At 35.1% G+C, this 22,969-nt stretch overlaps 1 protein-coding gene across 3 annotated transcripts in view; it reads left to right on the forward strand.

Moving 5' to 3' along the window:
- The first annotated feature begins 6 nt into the window (after positions 1–6).
- GSTCD (glutathione S-transferase C-terminal domain containing) overlaps positions 7–22,969 on the forward strand; it is a 132,294-nt gene continuing 109,331 nt past the window's right edge. Inside the window, exons 1-5 of one of the 3 annotated variants that reach the window (XM_015138905.3) lie at positions 7–429; positions 9,268–9,714; positions 10,735–11,202; positions 18,251–18,502; positions 22,425–22,518. In XM_015138905.3, coding sequence (XP_014994391.1) covers positions 9,289–9,714; positions 10,735–11,202; positions 18,251–18,502; positions 22,425–22,518 — 1,240 coding nt within the window. In that variant the 5' untranslated portion in view covers positions 7–429; positions 9,268–9,288. 3 annotated transcript variants of the gene reach the window in all.

Raw genomic sequence — 22,969 nt, forward strand, 5'->3', positions numbered from 1 at the left:
AGTGACGTTACTTCCCTTTTTCCGGTCCGCCGGATTATGAATGACGGCCGGCGGGAGTGTTTTCCAGATAAACTAGCTGTCGTTTTTCTTCTGGCCTCTGTGGAAGCGAGCGGTCTGCGGGCAGCAGCTCCCAGAGGCAGCCTGGGAATTCCAGCTCGGGCTGGGCGGGAAGGCGCAGGCGGCCCAGGTCGCCGACACGCTCACGCACCCTACCTGCCTGGCCGCGCCTCTGCGACCAGGTAAAGAGGGCGCTCGGGCCGCCGGCTTCTCAGCCTCCGCGACCCCCAAAGGACCGCTCTTTTCTTCGGAGGTCTATAGGGCTGAGGATGCGGGGAAAGGGTGGGAAGGATAAGGGCGTGGTATCATCGTCCTGATGTTTCTCCAGCCCTGGGGCCGCCTCAAACTCCTTTTTGGCCACTCCTGCTGAAGGTGCGGGTTGAGGGCTCTGGGCTCCTCAGTAGTACGCGTTTCCCAGTTTCCTCCTAGCCAATCCCTAGTGTCTTCCTCTGCTGGAGAAATGGGACAGCTTCCAGTTGGAGGCGTTGGTGGGGGTGGTTTGATATTTGCTGTTAAGTGTAATTTCAGACCTCTTGGGTCACACTTTTAACTTCTCTTCTCTCTTTGGCATTGAGTTTTCCATTCCAGCCCTTCCTAATTGCAGAAAGCAGTTCTATGTGAATACTACCTAACATTTACTCCAAAGGACTTGCCTCATTTTGGGCCATTCGCTTATGTTTTGTCATCACAGCAGTATCTCTTCGGTTTTTAACTTCTGTAGAAAGTTTAACTTGCATGAAAATTGCTTTGGCTTCAAAAACGTTTGCTAATACACGTACTTCCATCCCAACTTTCCACCTGGTTTTGGGATTAGATGACTTGTTTTTTTCCTCTTTATTCTTAATGCCAGGATCCCATTCCTTGTCATAAATTCTTGAATATCAAGAAAATGCCAGCCTTAGTAATGTATCGTGTGCTACATTATTGATAAAGAAGGTGGTGTATTTCTATTTTATCTAAGCTTATCGGTAAAAGCAGTGCTTACAGGAGAAAAGGCAAAAGCTAGCAAGAACTAGTGATGTGATAATTTTAAACATGTAAACATGGTTATTTAAATCCATGATAATAAACTGTTATAACACAACTAAATGATTCGCTGTCATATTTAATAAATCAAACATTAAGCTATGTGGTTTTTTTTTTTTTTTTAAACTGCCTGATTGGGGGCACACACCACTGAGAGGATTGCTTTAAGCATACTCATTACTAAAAATCGTGTATTACACCTGTAGGTATCATTTTGTGAGGTCTCACTTCAAAAATAAGACTGAAAAGGTCAATGAGATTTGAGAATCATCAGTTCTTTTTATTTTATATATTTTAAACTTTTTTTTTTTGCTTTAATTTAAACAGAGCTCAAACTTGAGCGTCTCTAATAGTGGGCCCATCAAGTTTTTGTTTTGTTTTGTTTTGTTTTGTTTTGAGACGGAGTCTCTCTCAGTCGCCTGGGGATGGAGTGCAATGGCCTGATCTCTCCTCACTGCAACATCCGCCTCCCGGGCTCAAGCAATTCTTCTGCCTCAGCCTCCCGAGTAGCTGGGATTACAGGCGCCCACCATCACACCCGGCTCATTTTTGTATTTTTAGTAGAGGCGGAGTTTCACCATGTTGGCCAAGCTGGTCTCAAACTCCTGACCTCAAATGATCCGCCCGCCTCGGCCTCCCAAAGTGCTGGGATTACAGGCGTGGGCCACCGCGCCGGGCCTGTTTTTGCTTTTTTAAATTTGTTTTACTTGTAGCTTTTGTATCATCTGTGATTTTTAAATAAAAATAAATACTGAGTATCCAATTAGCTTTTCTAACAAAGAATAAATACTGAATATCCAATTAGCCTTTCTAATAGCAACAATTTAGCAGCCCTCAAAATTAACAAATTCTGGAGCCAGCTAACTAATACATCTGTAGTATACACGGTTCCCTGGTGTGTGTGTGTTTATTCTAAGGTATTTAATGTAGTTTATGGAATTCTGTTATGCAGAATATTGGAACACTTGGAATGCAGATATTTAAACCATGTACGTTAAAACAAGCACAGGTATTGTTTGCTGTGAAAATTAAGTAATTTTATTTCGTACTTGATGTTAGCCATTTGCGCTGTGGATCACTGTTAATTATGAGGTCTGGTTTAGCTGCAGGCATTATGACTCCATGGCAACAGATGATTCCCTGGGGGTCTCCAGAGAGAAGATTACACCCTTTGTTTATGGCTAAGGTTACAGTAAGCTTTTCACTTAAAAACTTTTTTCCTACTTCTTTACCAGATAAGAAAACAGCTAATTTTAATCATTGGCTTTTGTTCTCTAGGACTTAACTGCATCCCATATTACATATTTAATGAGCTTGAAAAAATCTCAGTTTTTTTCTTATCTTTTTTGACTTTAAATATTTAAGGTAATTGGCTGCTATCTGTTGAGGGGCAAGCTTTTTTGTTGTTGTTGTTGTTGGTTTTTTTTGGTTAAATCTATGTTATTGTAATAAAATAGGGTGCAATATTCAACCAAATAGTGTTGTTTTATGAAAAACATAAAATCCAAGCTAAGTTATAAAATTCAAAATATTGAACATATGATGTAGGAGAGAGTTTTTAGCAGGTTTAAATTTTAATCTTTAAGAAAGCAGTTTGTGATTTTTCATACTTATAAACTGTGTTGAACTTCTTATTTTGTACAATGGGTTAGTATGCACATGGATTACGGGTTTCACATTTATATTTTACCTTTCATGATTCCCTGGCTTTCAGTCTCAGTAACAACTATGTTTTTTCAGTGTTTGGGTGGGAAAAAATTTTCAGTCAATATAAATCCCTTACCTTTCATGGAAAGACGCTTGAAAATATGAAGCATAATTTGGGTTTTGCCCATCAAAGTTTGCTTTTTTTTTTTTTTTTTTTTTTTTTTGAGATGGAGTTTTCCCCTTGTTGCCCAGGCTGGAGTGCAATGGCACCATCTCGGCTCGCCGCAACCTCTCCCTCCCAGGTTCAAGCAATTCTCCTGTCTCAGCCTCCCGAGTAGCTGGGAATACAGGCATGCCCCACCACGCCTGGCTAATTTTTTTTTTTTTTGTATTTTTAGTAGAGACGGGGTTTCTCCATGTTGGTCAGTCTGGTCTCGAACTCCTGACCTCAGGTGATCCACCCCAGCCTCCCAAAGTGCTGGGATTACAGGTGTGAGCGACCGTGCCTGGCCCAAAGTTTGCATATTTTAATAGTGCCAATTGGTAAGGAATTTGCTTATAAATTATAAAGAAATAATAGTAGCTAGTATTTATTTAAGGACTTAATATGTGACAAGCTTTGTTCTGTACAGCACACTACATGATAGGTACAGTTATTGTCTCCATTTTATAAGTGAGGAAACAGATATGCAGAAAAGTTTTTTATAGCTACTAAGAATCAGAACCAGGATATTTGCACCCAGGTAGTCTGGCTCAACAGTCTCGGCTCTAATCTATTACTTTATAATTCTTGTTTTATAAATATTCTCGCTAGGCACATGTATGAAGTCTAGTTAAGATTCTTAGTTCCTTTGCCCTGGATATAAGTATACATAAAAACTTCTGTGCTTGCTCTATTTATGAGTTTGGTTAGATTCCATTTATATTTTTCCCAATTTACCTTACAAAGGTGATCTTATTTCTTCATTTTAATTTATACTTAGTTGATCCTTAAAATAGATTTATTAATTTGGAAAAGAAAGAATGGTGTCATGAAGAACGAAATTCATGTTGTACCAAGAATAAAGTTATTAATAGTACTCTCAGACAGTGATTTCTAACATTCATGTATGCACATTCATTCCTTGAACTAAAGTTTGAGTTCATTAAACACTGGAGAAATTATAGTGTTAGGTGATAAGAGCTATGAAGAAAAAGGGACGCTAGGTAAGAGGCTAGGGAGTGCTTTTTCAATTCAGGCAGTCAGGAGAGGCTGTTCTGAGTTAATATTTATGCAGATAAATCAATGAAATGAGGGAGCAAGCCATGTGAATCTCTTGGAGAAAAGCATTCTAGGCAAAGAAATAGCAAGTACAAAAATTCTCAAGTGGGAGCATTTCTGGCACCTTCCAAAAACAGCAAGGACAACTGTGGCTGGAAGGGAGTGAAGAAGGATAAAAGATGAGGTCAGAAAGGGATAGCTAGGGTCACAGTAGGCCTATAGGCCATAATAGGAAATTTGGATTTTATTCTGAGTGTGCTGAAGAGCCACTGGATGGTTTTGAGCAGGAGACATCTGATTTATGTTTTTAAGGATCATCCTGTTGTTGGAGAATGGACTGTTTTATGGCAAGTGGAGGAAAACAGTTAATAGGCTTTTGCAGTAGTCCTTGTAAGCACTGGTGATGACTTAGATTAAGGTGGTAGTGGTAGAGGTGCTAAGGAGTTGGATTTAGCATATACTTCAAAGGTAGAGATGGCAGGGTCTGAGAGAGAGAAGAAAAGAAGTTGAGTGGGACTTTTGAGTTTTCGGCCTGAGCATCTGGTTGATTGGTGTTCCCATTTTACCAGGAAGTAGAACACTAAGGGAAGAGGAGCAGGTTTAGAAAAACATCCACATGGAGATGTCAGGTAGAATACAGGAGTCTGAAGTTAGGGGAGAAGATATGGCTGGGATATACATGTAAGAGTCAGATAATATTTAAAGCTATGGCACTGGAGATCACCCAGAACAGTGCTGTCATATTGTGAGTTGTGCCCCATTAATGAGTCAGGAAATCAATGTAATGAATAACAACCAGCATTTAAAAAAACAAGCACAGAGGAAAAAATATCAGATTTATCCCATATAGTAGGATAAGTATTGCTTCATGACATTTTTGTTTCCATTTTATTCAGTGTATTGTGTGTTACATTATAAAATGTGTAACTAATTGTGTGGCATGATCACAAGTGTGAAAACCAGTATTCAAAGGATGAAGTGTGGATTGAGAACAGGGCAAAACACTGAGCTGGGGTCACTGAGCCATCTGCAGAGTAGCCAATAAAAGGAATCAGGAAAGAATTGCCAAAGGATTTAATCCAGTGTAGAAACTTGTCAAATAACCCAGGGATGGAAGTTTATATCAAGGATTACTGAGACCAGCATACTTGCTTAGAATAACATAATACCTGACGATTTTCACTTTGGTAAAATTGCTTCAATTTATGAAATTTTATTTATAAATAGTACTATTATATTAGAACAATACCTATTCTTAAATGTCTCTAAATAAGATCTTTTATAAATTTAATTAATACTTTTGGACTGATGTACAATTCTCATCTCTATAATGGAAATAAAATACTTTTAAGGATTGTGAGCTTTAGAAGTAATGCACATGTTCTGTGTGTTCAGCACATAGTAGGTAGATGATAAAATGTATGTACTATTTAAAACTTTATTTACCTAACATTTATTGAACTCCTATCAAATTGTCACAAAGATAACTCATTTGAAAAAACAAAAAACAAAACACAGGTTGATAATTTGCAGCAATTATGCACTTTTTGGTCTTCATTATATAATATATAATTTATCTAATATATAATGTTGTACATAATGCCATAGATCTTGACTTGAATTTTGATCACAAAATTTTCAAGCTTTGTTTTTTCTGGACTGTGGAGAAGTATGCTTATTTTTAATAGTTTACTGTTTGTCTCTCTCATTCTCTGTGTTTTATCAAGGCTAAGATATATTCATTAGAATGAAAGTGCAAAAAAAAATTCTGAATGCCTAAATATTAAACCTATGACTAATTCCACCATTTAAAAATACATTAGAACTTTCCTGAGTAATGAAATCAAAGCCATAATCTTTTCTTTTTACCTACTTATTAATTCACCAAGATTCCCAAGCAAACTGGCATGTCCGGGAAAGAGATGCACACTCTATTTAATATCCTGAAGTTTGTGGTTTTGTCTGCTACTTTCTCATTCCCTCTCTGGAGAGTGGCACCTGTCAAAGCTGAGAAAGAGCAAATTACTCTATTTCTGTGCTTGGCAGGAATGTAATATGGAGTAACAAGAGCTATGCCCCAGAAGCCCTAGAGACAGAAGTTGAGTCTATAGTACCTACCTTCTTAAAGATCATGACGAAAAATGAATGAACTAAGGCATTCTCAAGCTAGGAAAGAAAAAAGAGGAGGGATTTTTTTTTTTTGTCTGTGATATTTGCATACTTGGAGCAAATAGTGGTTCTTCTCTCTAAAAAGGCACAGTGCAAGCCAAAAACATCACATTTGTACAGGTTTACTAAATAATATTTATTTAAAAAATTATATTAGTACATAATAGGGAAACATTCAAGGAGAGTAATTTTTTATTTTTTTACTCTAAGATCATTAAGTAACATTTTTAATCTCCCAGGGGAAAAACCAACATCTATATTTTTAAGAAAATACGTTAAGAATCAACAGTACTTTGTTGCATTGTCTCTCAGGCATCTCATTAATTTTTAGATATCACCGTGGGCAGGTTATTGCTATTCTGTTTTGCTGACATTTAGCATTTTAAGTGCTAACAATGAGAAGAGTTTATAGAATATGTCTAAAACCCTATTGTCATATTCTTATGTGCCTTGCAACATGGCAAATATAGACGTACTTTTTAAAAAATATATTTCTACATATCTTAAAAGCTATTAGATAGCATGACTTTGTTTCCAGTTTTTAAAAAGTGTTACGATGAGGCTCATAATTACTATTTTTTAGACTGCTGGGCAAATGATGAAATCAGCCATGTTTTCTTTCAAATCTGCTTTCTTGAAACACTTAGGGATCAGTCTTCTTTTTATTATCCTACTGGCAGGAGAGTGAGTCCAGAGCAAATTCCTCATAAAGACTGTTAATTCCTGGAAAGTGTGGTTGGTTCTTTTTGCCCTAGTGTTGTTACAGATCTCACTTTGTTTGACTGTTTTTAAGGACTCATAGCATAAAGGTGTTATATTAATAATGAAAATGTTTCCAGAGCTCTGTTCAGCTTTATTTAAAAAACAAAACAAAACAAAACAAACTCTGACCTTTGATCTTTAATAAATACCTTTTTGTTTAAAAATTATCTCTCGGTGACAAAAATTTTAAAAAATAAGCTCAGGGAGAAAATGGCATCTGTAAGTTAAAAAGTTGTTCCTTTTACAGTACGTAAAATAATTTTCCCCCAGATAATCTTTTAAGAAGTAACAAATCATGGTATGTATCTGTTACATTTTAATAGAATAAATATAAAATAAAGCAGTAGTGATTATTTGTATTATTAAGAAACTTTATAAGATAATACTTTACTAACTATATTTCTTTTTTATAATGGATTATAAGTTATTTGCTTTTAAAGAATGAAGAACTAAGAGGCTTAAAGTGTTCAGGTTTTGTTTCAGATTTTTTTAAAAAAGGAATTTAAAATATTAAAGAAAATTTAGTATGGTGAAGGTTTTCTAAAATTAAGTGTACACTAACATTTTGAATACACTTAAAAGACGAGAGGTGCATATGTACTTTTTAAAAGCTTTTAAAGTAATTTTCCTTCTAATATGTCATGTTTCTGGTACATATTTCCATGATGAATGCTTTTAAAGAGTGCCATCTAGTGTCAGTTTTGGAATAATTGTAATTTATGGATTAGAACATTGGGAATTTTTGACCCAGGAAATGTATAAACATAAAAAGACAGGACAATTGATAAAAAACTTAAGGAATATGACTTGAAAATAGCCATGAAGAATCTGATCTCAAGACTGTGTGTGTTTGCACCTTTAACCAGTGTGTATATTTATCTCTGCTTTCATTTGTCAAATACTGCTTGCTTATATATATAATAAGCATATAAAGCAGTGAACAAAAAATTTTTACTCATGGAACATTCTAGTTGTGGGAGACAAATAATAAAATATGGTATATCACCATTTTTTCAGGGAGCGTGGGGACTGGGGTTTGTGATTTAAATTGAGTAGTCAGGGAGGATCTCAGTAAGAAGTTGCCATTGAATAAATAAATACCTGAAGGAAGTGAGGAAGTGTTTTAGGTACTGGAAACACCAAGTGCAAAGGCCCTGATGTGGGAATGTACCTAGTGTTTTAGCAGGGGTCCCCCAACCCATGGCCCAGGACTAGTACCCGTCTGGGGCCTGTTAGGAACCCCACCTCAAAGTGGGAGGTGAGTGGCAGTAAGCCAGCGTTACTGCCTAAATGTCGTCTCCTGTCAGATCAGCAATGACATTAGATTCTTATAGGTGCTCCAACCCTATTAACTGCACGCAGGAGGAATCTAGGTTGCACGTTCCTTATGAGAATCTAATGCCTGATGATCTGAGGTTTCATCCGGAAACCATCCCCATCCCCCTACCAACCCCTCATGGAAAAATTGTCTTTCATGAAACTGGTCTGTGGTGCCAATAATGTTGGAGATGGCTGTTTTAGAGGAATAACAATCTACTTTGGCTGGAACAGTGAGCAATGAAGAGAGTTAATGAGACAAACTCAGAGACATAAAAGAGGATTAGATCAAGGAGATTTTTGTAGGCTGTTGTAGAAACTTTGGCTTTTCTCTAAGGACAATGGGAAGACCTTGGAGGGTTTCGTTATGGGGGTGTAAAGGAAAAGAACGGTGTAAACTGAGATGGGAAAGACACATAAGGAGCAGGTTTGAGGGTGGGAGAGAATAAGGAACTAGATTTTGGACATGTTAACTTTAAGATATCTCAGCTCTCACTATCCATGTTATGGGGAAATTTAAATATTTTTATATTATGATTTAGCACTCAGCAGCTATCACTTGAGTAGAATCTACTTCTCCTAAAAGAATGAATGTCCCCTCCCTATTATTTTGTAGGGTCATAAAAAAGAAGCAGTATGGAAGGACCAGCACTGGTAAAACTTCTCAAGGATATTATCCCCAGACAGCTCTCAGTATTCTTGGTTAATTTATTTCCCCTTCTGTTTATCTCCTGTTCTCACCTATAGTGAGACCCCAAAGTACTTGATTGGGAGGGCTCTATTGGGAAGCACTGGGGTTTGCTCATTTTAAAGGAGCTGTTGTAAAATTTCCTCTAATGCTAGTCAATTGCAAAGGGTGGAATTTTTTCTTTTGGAAGTCATTTAGTCAGTCTTCAGAAACAAACCTCATAGCATTATTATCTACTGCAAATTTTTACTGATTTCTAGAACAGGCTTTTGAAACATTCATCTTTTAGCTTCTAAATGATTATATTCTAAGACCATAATCATTACAATTTATACTTTAGGTGACTCAATGAAAGAAGAAAATGAAAGCCATAAAGAAAAGTCTTACAGAAGAAGAATACCTGTATCTGGACTTTTCTCACCAAACAAAAGGATGCATCTTTCCTCTTCATACATCTGTAACTTTATTTCTGTTATCTTACTGTGACTGTAAAATCTTTAAAATTTGCTTAGTTGTCACCAAAGAAGTGAGTACAGATAGTTCACTACTAAGAGATGATCTGATCCAGGATGTTGAAATACAGATTATTTCAAGGCAAGAGCTCCCACCAATAGTCCAGAATTGCTGTTTGCCTGCAGTAGTAGAACGATCAGACAATTTTTGTAGAGCAGGACTTGCCGTTGTATTGAGACACATAATCCAGAAATCCTATGAAGCAGACCCCTTAAAGAAGGAACTTTTGGAACTTCTGGGCTTTAAAAAGACTTGCTTGAAAGCCTGTGCTGAAGTAAGTATAATGTCTCTTTTCTGTTATTTGAAGCTATAGAGTGGAGTGATAACATAATTACTTGACCATTTAATATTTTAACTTCCTATTAGGAATAAAAGTTTATTTTAAAAAACCACAGTAACCAATGAAATAAGGTAGCCCTTTGATATAGTTTGAATATTTATCCCCTCCAAATTTCATGTTGAAATGTGATCCCCAATATTGTTGGGGGTGGGACCTGGTAGGAGGTGTTTGCGTCATGGGGGCAGATGCCTTATAAATGACTTGGTGCTCTCACTGGGGTAATGTGTGAGTTCTTGCTCTGTTAGTTCACTAGAGATCTAGCTGTTGAAAAGCGTCTGGTACCTCCTCCTTGCTCTCTCTTGCACCCTCTCTCCCCATGCGACACACCTGCTCTCTCTTTGCCTTCTACCATGACTAAAAGCTTTTTGAGGTCCTGACCAGAAGCAGATGCTTCTTGTATAGTCTGCAGAACCATGAGCCAAATAAACCTCTTCACTTTATAAATTACTCAGCCTCACCTATTCCTTTACAGCAATGCAAAATGGGCTAATACACCCTTTACGTGTGCCAATATTTCAGTGCAGTATTGAAAAATAAGAATTAAGACTTAATTTATAAAGTTTGGAGACATTTTTAGAAAATAACTTTTTTTCTTTATTTTAGTTATGTTGATTTTTAAACAGAATGTTTACATATAAATAGGAACTCAAATAGTAATGCTTTGGAAGTCCTGCTTATTGTAGGATCTAGGAAAATGGTGGGACAGGAGAGGTATATTTTTAAGGCTTTAAGAAGTAATGATTTATTTAGTAAGGGGAATACAGGAATGCTAAACCTCTTTTGCTTAATGTTTTTACTTCTAAAACACCGTGATGTGTCTCCTGATGTAACATAAAAGCCTAACCCAGGGATGATTTAGCTCAAAACTTATTTCCCAGTAAGACAGTTATTTTTTCTCAAGTTATGTTGAAATTAAAAAATCCTTTCATTTCTTGTTTTGTTTTTGTTTTGTAGGTTAGTCAGTGGACCAGGCTATGTGAACTCACCATCCCTTTGGCTATTGAGAATTTTCTCAGAGAATCTTCTGACCAGCCCCCAACTATACCTGTAGAAATACTACAGCTAGAGAAAAAGCTTAGTGAGCCTGTTAGAGTGCATAATGATGATAAACTCCGCAGGCAGAAACTCAAGCAACAGAAGGCTGATGGAGTTGGGCCTCCCCTTACTAAGGGAAAGGCAAAGAGCAAGGTCCACACGCAGGAAACATCTGAAGAGTTGGACTCTTCATCTGAGAGTCTGGAACTGAAAGTGGCATTCTCAAAGCTCACAGTGCAGGAAGAACCAGCTACTACCAACAGAGAGCCTTCTCACATCAGAAAAGCAAAAGCCTCCGACCTTCCACCTCTGGAGCATGTGTTTGCAGAAGGGCTTTACTTCACTCTGGCAGATATCGTGCTCTTGCCCTGTATCCATCATTTCTTGGTAAGGTTTCGTCTGGACTGTACACATCACTATGAGTTTCGGTCTATGAAATTGCCTAGGTTTGAATTTTTATTCTCATTCTTATTGCCAGTATGCTGCTGGGCAAGTTATTAATGTCTTTCTCCATTTTCTTATCTGTAAAATGGAGATAATAATAGTACCTATCTAAGAGGAAAAATGTAAGGAACAAATGAAAGTTTGTGTAAAGTATGGAGAACAGTGCTTGGCACATAGTAAGCTGTCAATCAATGTTAGTAATTATTATGACTTTTAATGTGAAATTGCTAAAATGTTAACAGTTGTTATTATTAACTTCAAGTTTCTATTGTGATTACTTTCTAATATTAGAAGGTCCAAGTCGGCTCTGTGGTACCATGGATAGTCCGTTGGACTTCTACTATTAGAGGATCCAGTTAAAAAAAAACAAAAACTAAAAATCTTGTCAGCTAAATTTTATAATTATTAGTCACTTAAATTAATCTTATGTTAGGTATTATCAAATTGAAAATATTTTATTCTGACCTGTATGCTTCTCCGTTCTCTCTGAGATTAAAGTAGCTGGCTCTGTTATTATGTGCTGGGGGAGGATAGAAAGTTTTCTGAGTAGGAAGATCTCTCTCTCTCTCTCTCTCTCTCTCTGTCTTATACACACACACACACACACACACACACACACACACACGCACATGCACACACACATTCCTTCTGTGCAGGAAAAAAGAACAGGGTGAAAATAATACCAGAGTGAACATAGGAAGCTTAGCTCTCTGCAGCCTTCCAATTGGTTTTCAAGAGCTGCATTGCTTTTTGCTTTTGTTTTGTTTTTTTTTTTCTTGGAAGCATTTCCCCCTTTTCCCTACTAAGGAATCAGATATTAGATTTCATTCTCATTATATATCACCAACAATTCAGGTATCTTTTGACAGAAGAGACTTCTATTGAAAATCTATGTATTTGAAGGCTTTGCTTCACAAGTAAATTAGGCAGTATTGATCAATTGTCATTTTCTTAAAGAACATTTCTCTTTTCCTCAAAATTGAACCAAACTTGGCAACCAAAACAATGTAAAAATAGGGAGATCCAGGAATTGTTTAGATGTTGATTGGTATTTTAAATGCCAAATGTCATAATTTAATAGAGTCCACAGAGTTGAGTGGGAAGAAGACATTGATTTGTAAATTTTTTCCTAGTCAAATGATTTCTAGATTCTCTTCTCCATGATCCCTCTCCTCTATTACCAAGTTCAGTCATTAGAGCAGTCATTTGATACATTATGAAATACTTGGTCTTCTGTCTTCTTGACTTCTTTGGATAACTGTGTTTCCAGTTTCATCAGAATTGAATGAAAGTAGCATATCCATTCCTTTATTGAAGAAATTTATTAAAATGATGTGAATATGTAAACTAATTCTTGAAATATTTTCCTTCATTCCTTTGTATTTTTACTGGATTTTTTTTTTTTCTTTTTTTTTTGAGATGGAGTCTTGCTCTGTCACCCAGGCTGGAGTGCAGTGGTATAATCTTGGCTCACTGCAACCTCTGCTTCCTGAGTTGAAGCAATTCTCCTGCCTCAGCCTCCCAAGTAGCTGGGATTACAGGTGCACGCCACCATGCCCAGCTAATTTTTCTATTTTTTAACTAGAGACAGGGTTTCACCATGTTGGCCAGGCTGGTCTCGAACTCCTGACCTTGTGATCCGCCCACCTCATATTTTCAGGAATTCATCTTTCTTTGATAAAGCCTTGATACTTGTTATATTTTTCTCCTTTAAATCATCTTGGGTAGTAAAGAAGTCATTTTAATTCATAGAGTGGTTATGTTGGCAAGCCTTTTTGCTTGAATTAACATACATTGAGGTGAATGGAGTGACCATCCAAATGATCAGAATCAGGATCAAGTTCATCATCAGTAATCAAGGTCAAGTTACCAGAAGCATAAAACTGAATCTAGGGACAGAATATTTAGTCACAGGAATAAAGTCAAGGACATAAAAGTAAGGAGTCAGTTTTGCTAAGTCAAGGTTTGAATTCCTAAGGGACAAAATGAGAAGAACTAGGGAAAATACCCAGTTCTGATAAACAGAATAAAACCAAAGATGGAAAACAATAACAAGTAGAATGGATGAGGTGTTTTTTTGGTTTTGTTTTTTTTAATTAGTCAGAGACAAACATGGAAGGGCTAAGGTATTATGTATAAAGCTGCTGCAAGCTCTTTTTTTCCAGAAAATACTTTATTACTTTACAAAGTTAACCCGTGATGGCTCAGCACCTCTTAAGGAAAGGGGCCTGACAATACCCTCTCCTCTGAAAAGTCTTAGAAATAGATTTAAAAGGAATAAATTAATAGGTACACTCATGTTTCCCCCTCTTTAATCCATTTACTAGAATTTTCTGGTAGATAGCGTATCAAGCATATGGGAGAAGTAGCAATGAATAGCTATACTAGGGCAAAATCCTACTGTTCCAATACTAGAAGATTGTATGTTATTTTTCAAGTGGTACTAGTAAGCAAATACACTTTGATAGAAGTATTTAAAACATTATTGTACTCCTATAAGACAGAAAGGTTGCATTTTATAATTTTATAAAATCTTGTAATTTGAACACTTATGATTTGATTTTCTACATTTTAACTTCTGATGCTTTGAATTGAGATTAAATACACACACACACACACACACACGCACACACACACCCCTTTATTAGCTTAGGTAAAATCATTCCTCTTTTAGAAATTGATTTTTTAGCAAAACTAAATACCTCTTCCTGTGTTCCCATTGGCATAAAATTGGGAACCTCACTTTTTGCTGGCATATTACAAAAATGGTAGCTGCTACTTATTTAGTGGTAAATTTGTATTTTCTGTGTCTTCTCCTATGCATTAGGTCCTCAAGAGCTTTTAGCTTTAACTCACTACTTCTAATTTATAAGTAAAAAATGGAGAGCTGGGATTATATTTCCATTTAGATAGGTTGTTTACTGTTTTTTCTCTGCTTACACTGCTCACCTAAACATCTGTGAGTATATTTTCAAAGAGGTATGACTAAGGAAATGATATAAAATAACAAAATATTTTATATAATAAGTGATTGTAAAGGAATGCAAAGGAAGAAATATTTTGAATAGATGCAACGTCTTGCTTCTCTTTTTATTCAGACAATTTTTTTTGCCCTTTATTGACAATTAACTACAGAGTTACTAAAATATTATTTTTGCTTTGGTAGCTGTACTTTTTTTTTAAAAAACCATTGTTTTAAAAATAAATTATCTTTTTTTTTTTTCTTGTCCTTAAAGAACTCTGTGATATTTATAATGGTTTTGATCTTATGAGCCAGGTAACTATTTGGTAATCATTTCTTATGAAGAAATTTAATTTTCATTTCACAGAGTTTTCATTAGCAACTTCCTTAAATATATCTTCATGAGTGTAATGAATGTGGTTCAGTACCTTCTGAGCTGTCTAGATATTAGTAGAGTGGCCTGGCATGTTGATTAAATGGAGTGGCCTGTCACACAGAGTAAACCTCCTCAATTTCTTTTAAATATGAATTATTGTTATTTAATTGCAACTTCATTTCAAAAGAAAGGAAAGATGCCGCGTACATCTAACAAATAAGAATAAGTCACTAAAAAGAAGAGTACAGGAAAGATGAAGAAAAGAGAACATTTATAGTGTGATTATCATGTCTAAAGATCTGTTCCCGTAGCACCTAATCTATTTCCAAGCAATTCAGAAATCTTGAGAGAATTAATAAACTTTTTGGCTCTCAGGGTGCCTTAGAGAGTATTTTTCAAACTTTTTTTTACTTTAACTCAGTAAATACAGATGGCCCTCCATATCCATGTGTTCTGCATTCATGTATTCAACCAACCGCAGATTTAAAATATTTGGAAAAAATTGCATCTCTACTGAACATGTACCGACTTTTTTCTTGTCCTGATCCCCTAAACAATACAGAATAACTATTTGCATAGTGTTTATATTGTATTAGGTATTAGAAGTAATCTAGGATTTAAAGTATAGGAGAGGATGTGTATAGGTTATATGCAAATACTACACCATTTTATATCAAGGACATGAGTATGAGTGTCCGTGGATTTGGGTGTCTGATACAGGTCCTGAAACCAATCCTTCATGGGTACTGAGGGACAACTGTAATACATTTTACAAGTTGAATAAGTGTAGAAATAAATGTGTATCTTTAAATAATATGTTAAAAAATATATAAATAATTACAAAAAAACTTATGGGATGTGTACTCTGATATTTTCTATTTCATTTTTTAAAAACCTGCTATGTTGATTTCACAACCCCTAAATGAGTGATAAATAGCAGCTTGAAAAATATTGAGGGGATTATTCTCTGAATAAATGGATTCTTTATCATTTGTTTATTCACTCAACAGGGTATTATTTGCAAGGCAGTGTTTTAAGTGCTTCAGTATTCAAAGAGAGTTAGATACAGTCCTTGTTCTTATAGTCAATTACTTGTGCTCATTTAATCTTAAAGTCCACATAAAATACAGTATAATATATATGTATGAATTTTTTATTAATTTTCTGTCCTTTCTGTCTCATGCTCTGATATTACTGCTAGATATATTTGTAGAGATTTCCTGTGACTTGACCTTTTTATTTATCTATCTGTTCATAATCATAAGTCATAATGTGTTTGTGACATAGTGGTTTCTATGGAAACAACATTTATTGCCTCTCAAAGAAGCAAGAACACTCTAAATTTTAAAGAAAATAGAATTTGGTGGTAGTGCTAGGGAGAAAGCATCTGACCAAGGGAAAACAAAAATATATGAGTTTGTGTCAGGAGGAACAATTTCAAATTTTTCTAGTTTGAAAAAATGAAAGTATTACTTTAAGTGCTGCTTTTGGAAAAAAGTCTTCCAAATAATGCTAGTTATCTTTTTTAGTTTTAAATATTTACAATTTTCTCTTTTATCTTTTTACTATTTTCTTTAGTAAAATGTTCTCCTTACCTCATTGTGTAATTTTTAAAAATACGGTTCTCAAAGATACTTCTTACATTATTGGTAAGGAATATCATTTAGATTTTGCCTAATAGTTCACATACAGAGAAGATAGCTTCACACACACAAAAAAATGGAACTTTAGATCACTATTAATAGTACAAGCTCTCCGTTTTTACACTTCTGCAGTAAGCTGAAAAATTTCTTTTGAGACCCCTCAAAATACACCAATGATTATAGACTACAGATATTAAATTGTGATAATTTAAAAGCGTTACATTATTTGTGTTGAGGAAGTTAATACTGATTTTAATTCTTTCCCCATTAACCACTTAAACTAATTTGTGTAAGTATATATTAAGGATTTTAGGTTTTTGATATAATGTTGTCCAATTAACTCTCTATATGCAGTGTGTTAATAACTTATCAAGTATACTGAGGGTCAGGAACAGAGGAATGTGTTCATGGCCATGAATTATAGATGAAAGGGTTTCCAGATTGGAATGCAGTTGATTACAGAGGAGTTCTTAGAGGGAGTTAAAAACATACTACCAATGAAAGATGATAGACAGTTGAATGTAAGGTGTAAAATTTTCCAAAATGATTTTCAATTGTATTATTCATAGACATTTGCAAATGCCATTGTTATATATGTTGATTCTTTTTGGAATTATTATATTCTTCTTTTTCTATTGATGGTTGTTTTCCATTGTATAGCTGTACGACAGTTTATCCATTCATCTACTGAAGGGCATCTTGGTTACTTCCAAGTTTTGGCAATTATGAATAAAGATGCTGTTAACATCTGTGTTCAGGTTTTTGTGTGGGCATACATTTTCAACTCATTTGAAGCACAATTATTGGATTGTATGGTAAGAGTATATTTACCTTTGTAAGGAACTGCTAAACTGTCTTTCAAAGTGGCTGTACTATTTTTCATTCCCACCAGCAATGAATGAGAGTTCCTGTTGTTCCACATGCTCACCATCATTTGGAGTTGTCAGTGTTTTGGATTTTTGCCATTCTGATAGGTGTGTGGTTGCATTTCCTTGTTTTAACTTGTAATTCTCTAATGATATATGATGATGAGCATTTTTTAATATACTTAGTTGCCATCTGTGTATCTTTTTTGGTTGTCTACTCAGATCTTTTGCTCATTTTAATTGTGTTCATTTTCTCATTGCTGAGTTGCTCCAATTTTTATGCTGTGAAATTAATCATAACATATAAGACACATCACTAAAGAAGATATACAAATGGCAAATAATCACATGAAAAGTTGCTCAACATCATTAGTCATAGGGAAATGCAAATTGAAATCACAGTGAGACACTGTAATATACCCACAAGAATGACTAAAATCAAACAGACTGATAATACCAAGTGTTGACAAGTTGTGGAGATACTGGAACCTCCATGGATTGCTAGTGGGAATTGTAAAATGGAATGGCAACTGTGGAGAAGATTTTAATTTCTATAAAAGTTAAATATACAGTTACCATAAAACCTAGCAGTTTGACTCTTAGATTTCCAAAGAAATGAAAAACAGTTCCATATAAACACTGCTACATTATAATGTATAGCAACATTACTTATAATAGCCAACAACCGGGAAAATGCAAATATCTATCAACAAGTGAATGAGTAAGGAAAATACAGTATATCCACACAATGACTACTACTCTTAATAAAAAAACAAACAATTGGTCAATGTAACTATATGGATTAACTTCAAAAGCATAATACTGATAAAAGAAAACCACATTTTATGATTCCATTTGTATGAAAATCTGGAAAAGGCAAAACTATAAACATAGAAAGCCCATCAGTGGTTGTCTGCAACTGACTGTGGAAGCACAGATAGAGTGCACATGGTCACAAGGGAAATTTCAGGGGTGACGTAAGTGTACTAAAACTAGGTGGTTGCATTACTGCATACATTTACTACAACTCATTGTTTGAACTATACATTTAGATGTGTGAATGTTGTGGTTTGTAAAGTTACCTCAACGCAGCTGTTACAAACAAAAGATATATAATAATGTGTTTTATTATTTTCCTACCTAGGTAATTATCTGCAAGAAATTTTCTGAGAAGCTGGTAGAATTTCCATTGCTAGCCTCTTGGTACCAGAGGATTCAGGAAGTGCCAAGAGTAAAAACAGCAGCTTCTAAGTGTGGGATCCAATTTCTCCATTTACCAAAGTTGTTGACAGTCTCAACTGAGCAGCGTCCAAACTTAAGTGAAGTCCCAGGTGTAGAAGAGCACAGCGATCCTTTATTTATAGGAGGACCAAGACCAACCATGGCCAAGTTAATGGTACTTAATTGTGTTATTAACATTTTCTTTCAAAAATTCTATATGATAATGTTGCTGAGCATTCTGCTCAAACTTGTACATTTGTTGACATTTTTTTTTATATAAATTTTATTTGTAGCTTTCTTACTTCACTCTTTGCCAGTTAATATTTCTGCTACTTTTTTCATTTATGTGAAGTATACTAAATTTAAAACTTTTAGTATTATGTATTTTTGGAGCCAAGTAAGTCACAATATATACTTTTAAAAAGCATTTTTCTCAAAACTTTTTTTTTTTCTTTTAATATTCAGGATATTGACCAAGGTAGCATCATACCTGGTCAAGTGTACTATTTTAACATAATCTTTTTCTGTTGTAAAGTTTTGGTCTCAGCCTTTTTTAGTTTGGATAATGATTTCAAGTTAAAGAAATATAAAGATGAGGCTGGACATAGTAGCTTACACCTGTGATGCCAGCACTTTGAGAGGCTGAGGCAGGCCTATCACTTGAGGTCAGGAGTTCGAGACCAGTCTGGGCAACATGGCAAAACCCTGTCTCTACTAAAATTACAAAAATTAGCTGCGTGTGGTGGCATGTGCCTGTCGTCCCAGCTATTCAGGAGGCTGAGGCACCAGAATAGCTTGAACTTGGGAGGGTGGAGGTTACAGTGAGCCGAGATTGTGCCACTGTACTCCAGCCTGGGCGACAAAGTGAGACTCTTACCTCGGGAAAAAAAAAAAAAGAAAAGAAATATAAAGATTAATATCTCAATTTACTTTCCAAGGTTTTATTTAAATTTGTAATTTTGGAATTCTTCTAATTTTATTTTTACTTTAATCTTTGATTTTAATGTTTTTGTTATATAACAAGCCTGGGCGACAGAGTTAGACCCTGTTTCAAAAACAGAAAAAGCATATGCTTTATTTTTTTCTCACTGGGGCATAGTTTGTTTTCAGTAGTACTAATTGTAAAGTTTTCAACAATGGGCTTTCCTTTCCCTAACATTTGAAATGATCTGCAAAAATATTTTTGCTTTTAATAGGTGATGTGAAGATTTATTTGAATAGAAAATTCATGAAGTAATTTAAGTTATCCATCGAGTTGCACTGGAAAAATATTTTATTTCCCTATTTGGGTTAGGAAGTAATTGAGTTCTGTAGTTAACAGAGTTTACTGATTTAGAGATGGACAGGAAGACTTTGGTAAGGATACCAATTCCTTAACTCTTCATCTAAGCTCTGTGGCCTATTGATTAAGTAATGAAACATGATTATATAGTTGATTTTAGAAGTTATTGAGGCATGTCTAGATTTTGATGTGTCTTGATTATATGACTACACTGCCAAGGGACCTCTGGTTCACCTCTTGAGTGGATATGCAACTTCTTTTGGAAATGATGAAATGATGAAAATATCTTAAAATAGATAGTGGCAATGGTTGAATTGTGAATATTCTAAAAACCACTGAATTGGATGCTTTAAAAGGAGAAATTGTGTGGTATTATATATAAATTATATCTCAATATAGTTGTGTTTTTTAAAAGACCCTAAGGTAAGAATGAGTTTAGTGAAATGAGAAATAGCAAGAAAGTCAGTGTGGCTAGACTGAAGGAGATAGAAGACAGGTAGATGATGTCAGAGAGATGTGTTTATCTTTCTGGAGGCAAATGAGTGCACAGGGCTTGTAGACCAATAACCATATCTCTAGCCCTAATGAAAGATTCTTTGTACTATCTCCTTTGGGACGCAAATTCAGCTAGTTTTTGTAATGGAAAGTAATCTCATAAACTGATACAAAGCATTTAATACTGGAATTTCAGAGATTTTTTATTTGAATAGGTTATTCCTAAAGATAAAAGTAACTGAGCCATGGAGATATCTAAACATAGATATAGATGTAGATGTAGATATAGATATAGATATAGATATAGATATAGATATAGATATACACTGTGGACTATGGACCTGGAATGTGATTGGAAGGGATCTGTGAATCCATGTGTATGCCATGCCACTGTACATAGATGAAATAAACAAATGTACAGCTTCTAAGACAGAGAAGGATCCTGCAATTTTTTTAATATATTGAAAAGTGGTTCTAATTCTTGAAAATATTGGGAACTATTTGGTTAAACCGGAGAAATTTTTCTCTAGTGACATTAAAGACGCTTCTAAAAGACTAGTATGAGTGGTGTTTTGGGGTATGTGTTAAAGTGGTAGCTTTTAGGCTGTGGTGGTTTTCATATATGTAAACGGAGACCTTGATGGACATATGCAGAGTTCTTTATTATTTCTATGTGGATTGTTTTTGATAACATTTTCATCTTCAGCTGAACTTTCTCTTTGATATCCAATATATTTCTAGGTAGCTTATTACTTCTATGGATCTTCTAGTCATAATTTTAAAATAGCATTACTTTTTTTTTTAAATTTATTTATTATTATTATACTTTAAGTTGTAGGGTACATGTGCATAACGTGCAGGTTTGTTACATATGTATACTTGTGCCATGTTGGTGTGCTGCACCCATCAACTCGTCATTTACATCAGGTGTAACTCCCAATGCAATCCCTCCCCCCTCCCCATGATAGGCCCCGGTGTGTGATGTTCCCCTTCCCGAGTCCAAGTGATCTCATTGTTCAGTTCCCACCTATGAGGGAGAACATGCGGTGTTTGGTTTTCTGTTCTTGTGATAGTTTGCTAAGAATGATGGTTTCCAGCTGCATCCATGTCCCTACAAAGGACACAAACTCATCCTTTTTTATGGCTGCATAGTATTCCATGGTGTATATGTGCCACATTTTCTTAATCCAGTCTGTCACTGATGGACATTTGGGTTGATTCCAAGTCTTTGCTATTGTGAATAGTGCTGCAATAAACATACGTTTGCATGTGTCTTTATAGCAGCATAATTTATAATCCCTTGGGTATATACCCAGTAATGGGATGGCTGGGTCATATGGTACATCTAGTTCTAGATCCTTGAGGAATCGCCATACTGTTTTCCATAATGGTTGAACTAGTTTACAATCCCACCAACAGTGTAAAAGTGTTCCTATTTCTCCACATCCTCTCCAACACCTGTTGTTTCCTGACTTTTTAATGATCGCCATTCTAACTGGTGTGAGATGGTATCTCATTGTGGTTTTGATTTGCATTTCTCTGATGGCCAGTGATGATGAGCATTTTTTCATGTGTCTGTTGGCTGTATGAATGTCTTCTTTTGCGAAATGTCTGTTCATATCCTTTGCCCACTTTTTGATGGGGTTGTTTGTTTTTTTCTTGTAAATTTGTTTGAGTTCTTTGTAGGTTCTGGATATTAGCCCTTTGTCAGACGAGTAGATTGCAAAAATTTTCTCCCATTCTGTAGGTTGCCTGTTCACTCTGATGGTAGTTTCTTTTGCTGTGCAGAAGCTCTTTAGTTTAATGAGATCCCATTTGTCAATTTTGGCTTTTGCTGCCGTTGCTTTTGGTGTTTTAGACATGAAGTCTTTGCCCATGCCTATGTCCTGAATGGTACTACCTAGGTTTTCCTCTAGGATTTTTATGGTATTAGGTCTAACATTTAAGTCTCTAATCCATCTTGAATTAATTTTCGTATAAGGAGTAAGGAAAGGATCCCGTTTCAGCTTTCTACTTATGGCTAGCCAATTTTCCCAGCACCATTTATTAAATAGGGAATCCTTTCCCCATTTCTTGTTTCTCTCAGGTTTGTCAAAGATCTTATTTTTTATCTCAATATAAAAAAATAGGATAGTGTGATGTCAAAATACTCAACACACTGTATTTTTATTTAATTAAAATATGTACTTTTGGGAATAGCTGATGATTATTACTGTTTATCTGCCTCCTTACCAATATAGAAATATAATTTTTAGCCTTCAAGAATATAATAAGACTATATTAATTCCTTAATTTAGAAAAATGCTGTTTCCTTTTCTAGGAAAAGGGCATTGAAGTGATGTTTTCTCCCCACCCTTGCCCTACTTGGACTGTTGATTGGAATGTTCTCCCTGCAGCAGTCAGCCCAAAGGAAGGTGAGTTTTCTTTTCTCTTTAAGTTTTATTCATAATTTGGATACTGTCTTCAGATCTGTCTAATAATTCTGTAAATCTCCCTTTGGCTTTATCTAACATTCTGATTACACTATCAGTTGAGTTTTCATTTTATTTTTATTATGAAAATTATGTATACACACACACCACTTAGATTTAATATTTCTCACATTTTTCTACATTTGTTTTATTTGTTACTGTTTTTTCTTTGCTGACATATTTTGAAAAAAAAAAATTCCAGGTAACATGTCATACGTTAGGACTCATATTTTAAAAATACTGATATCTTAAATAATCACAATGCCATTATCATACCTAATAAAAATTAACAAACTTTAATGATCATCTAATGCCCAATTTATAATCCATTTTCTCCAATTGTTTAAAATATTGTTGAGAAATATTGTTTTATTGTTTGGTTTTAAGTTGAGTG

Source organism: Macaca mulatta, chromosome 5 (genome assembly GCF_049350105.2).
Source record: "Macaca mulatta isolate MMU2019108-1 chromosome 5, T2T-MMU8v2.0, whole genome shotgun sequence".
Classification (NCBI taxonomy): Eukaryota; Metazoa; Chordata; class Mammalia; order Primates; family Cercopithecidae; genus Macaca; species Macaca mulatta.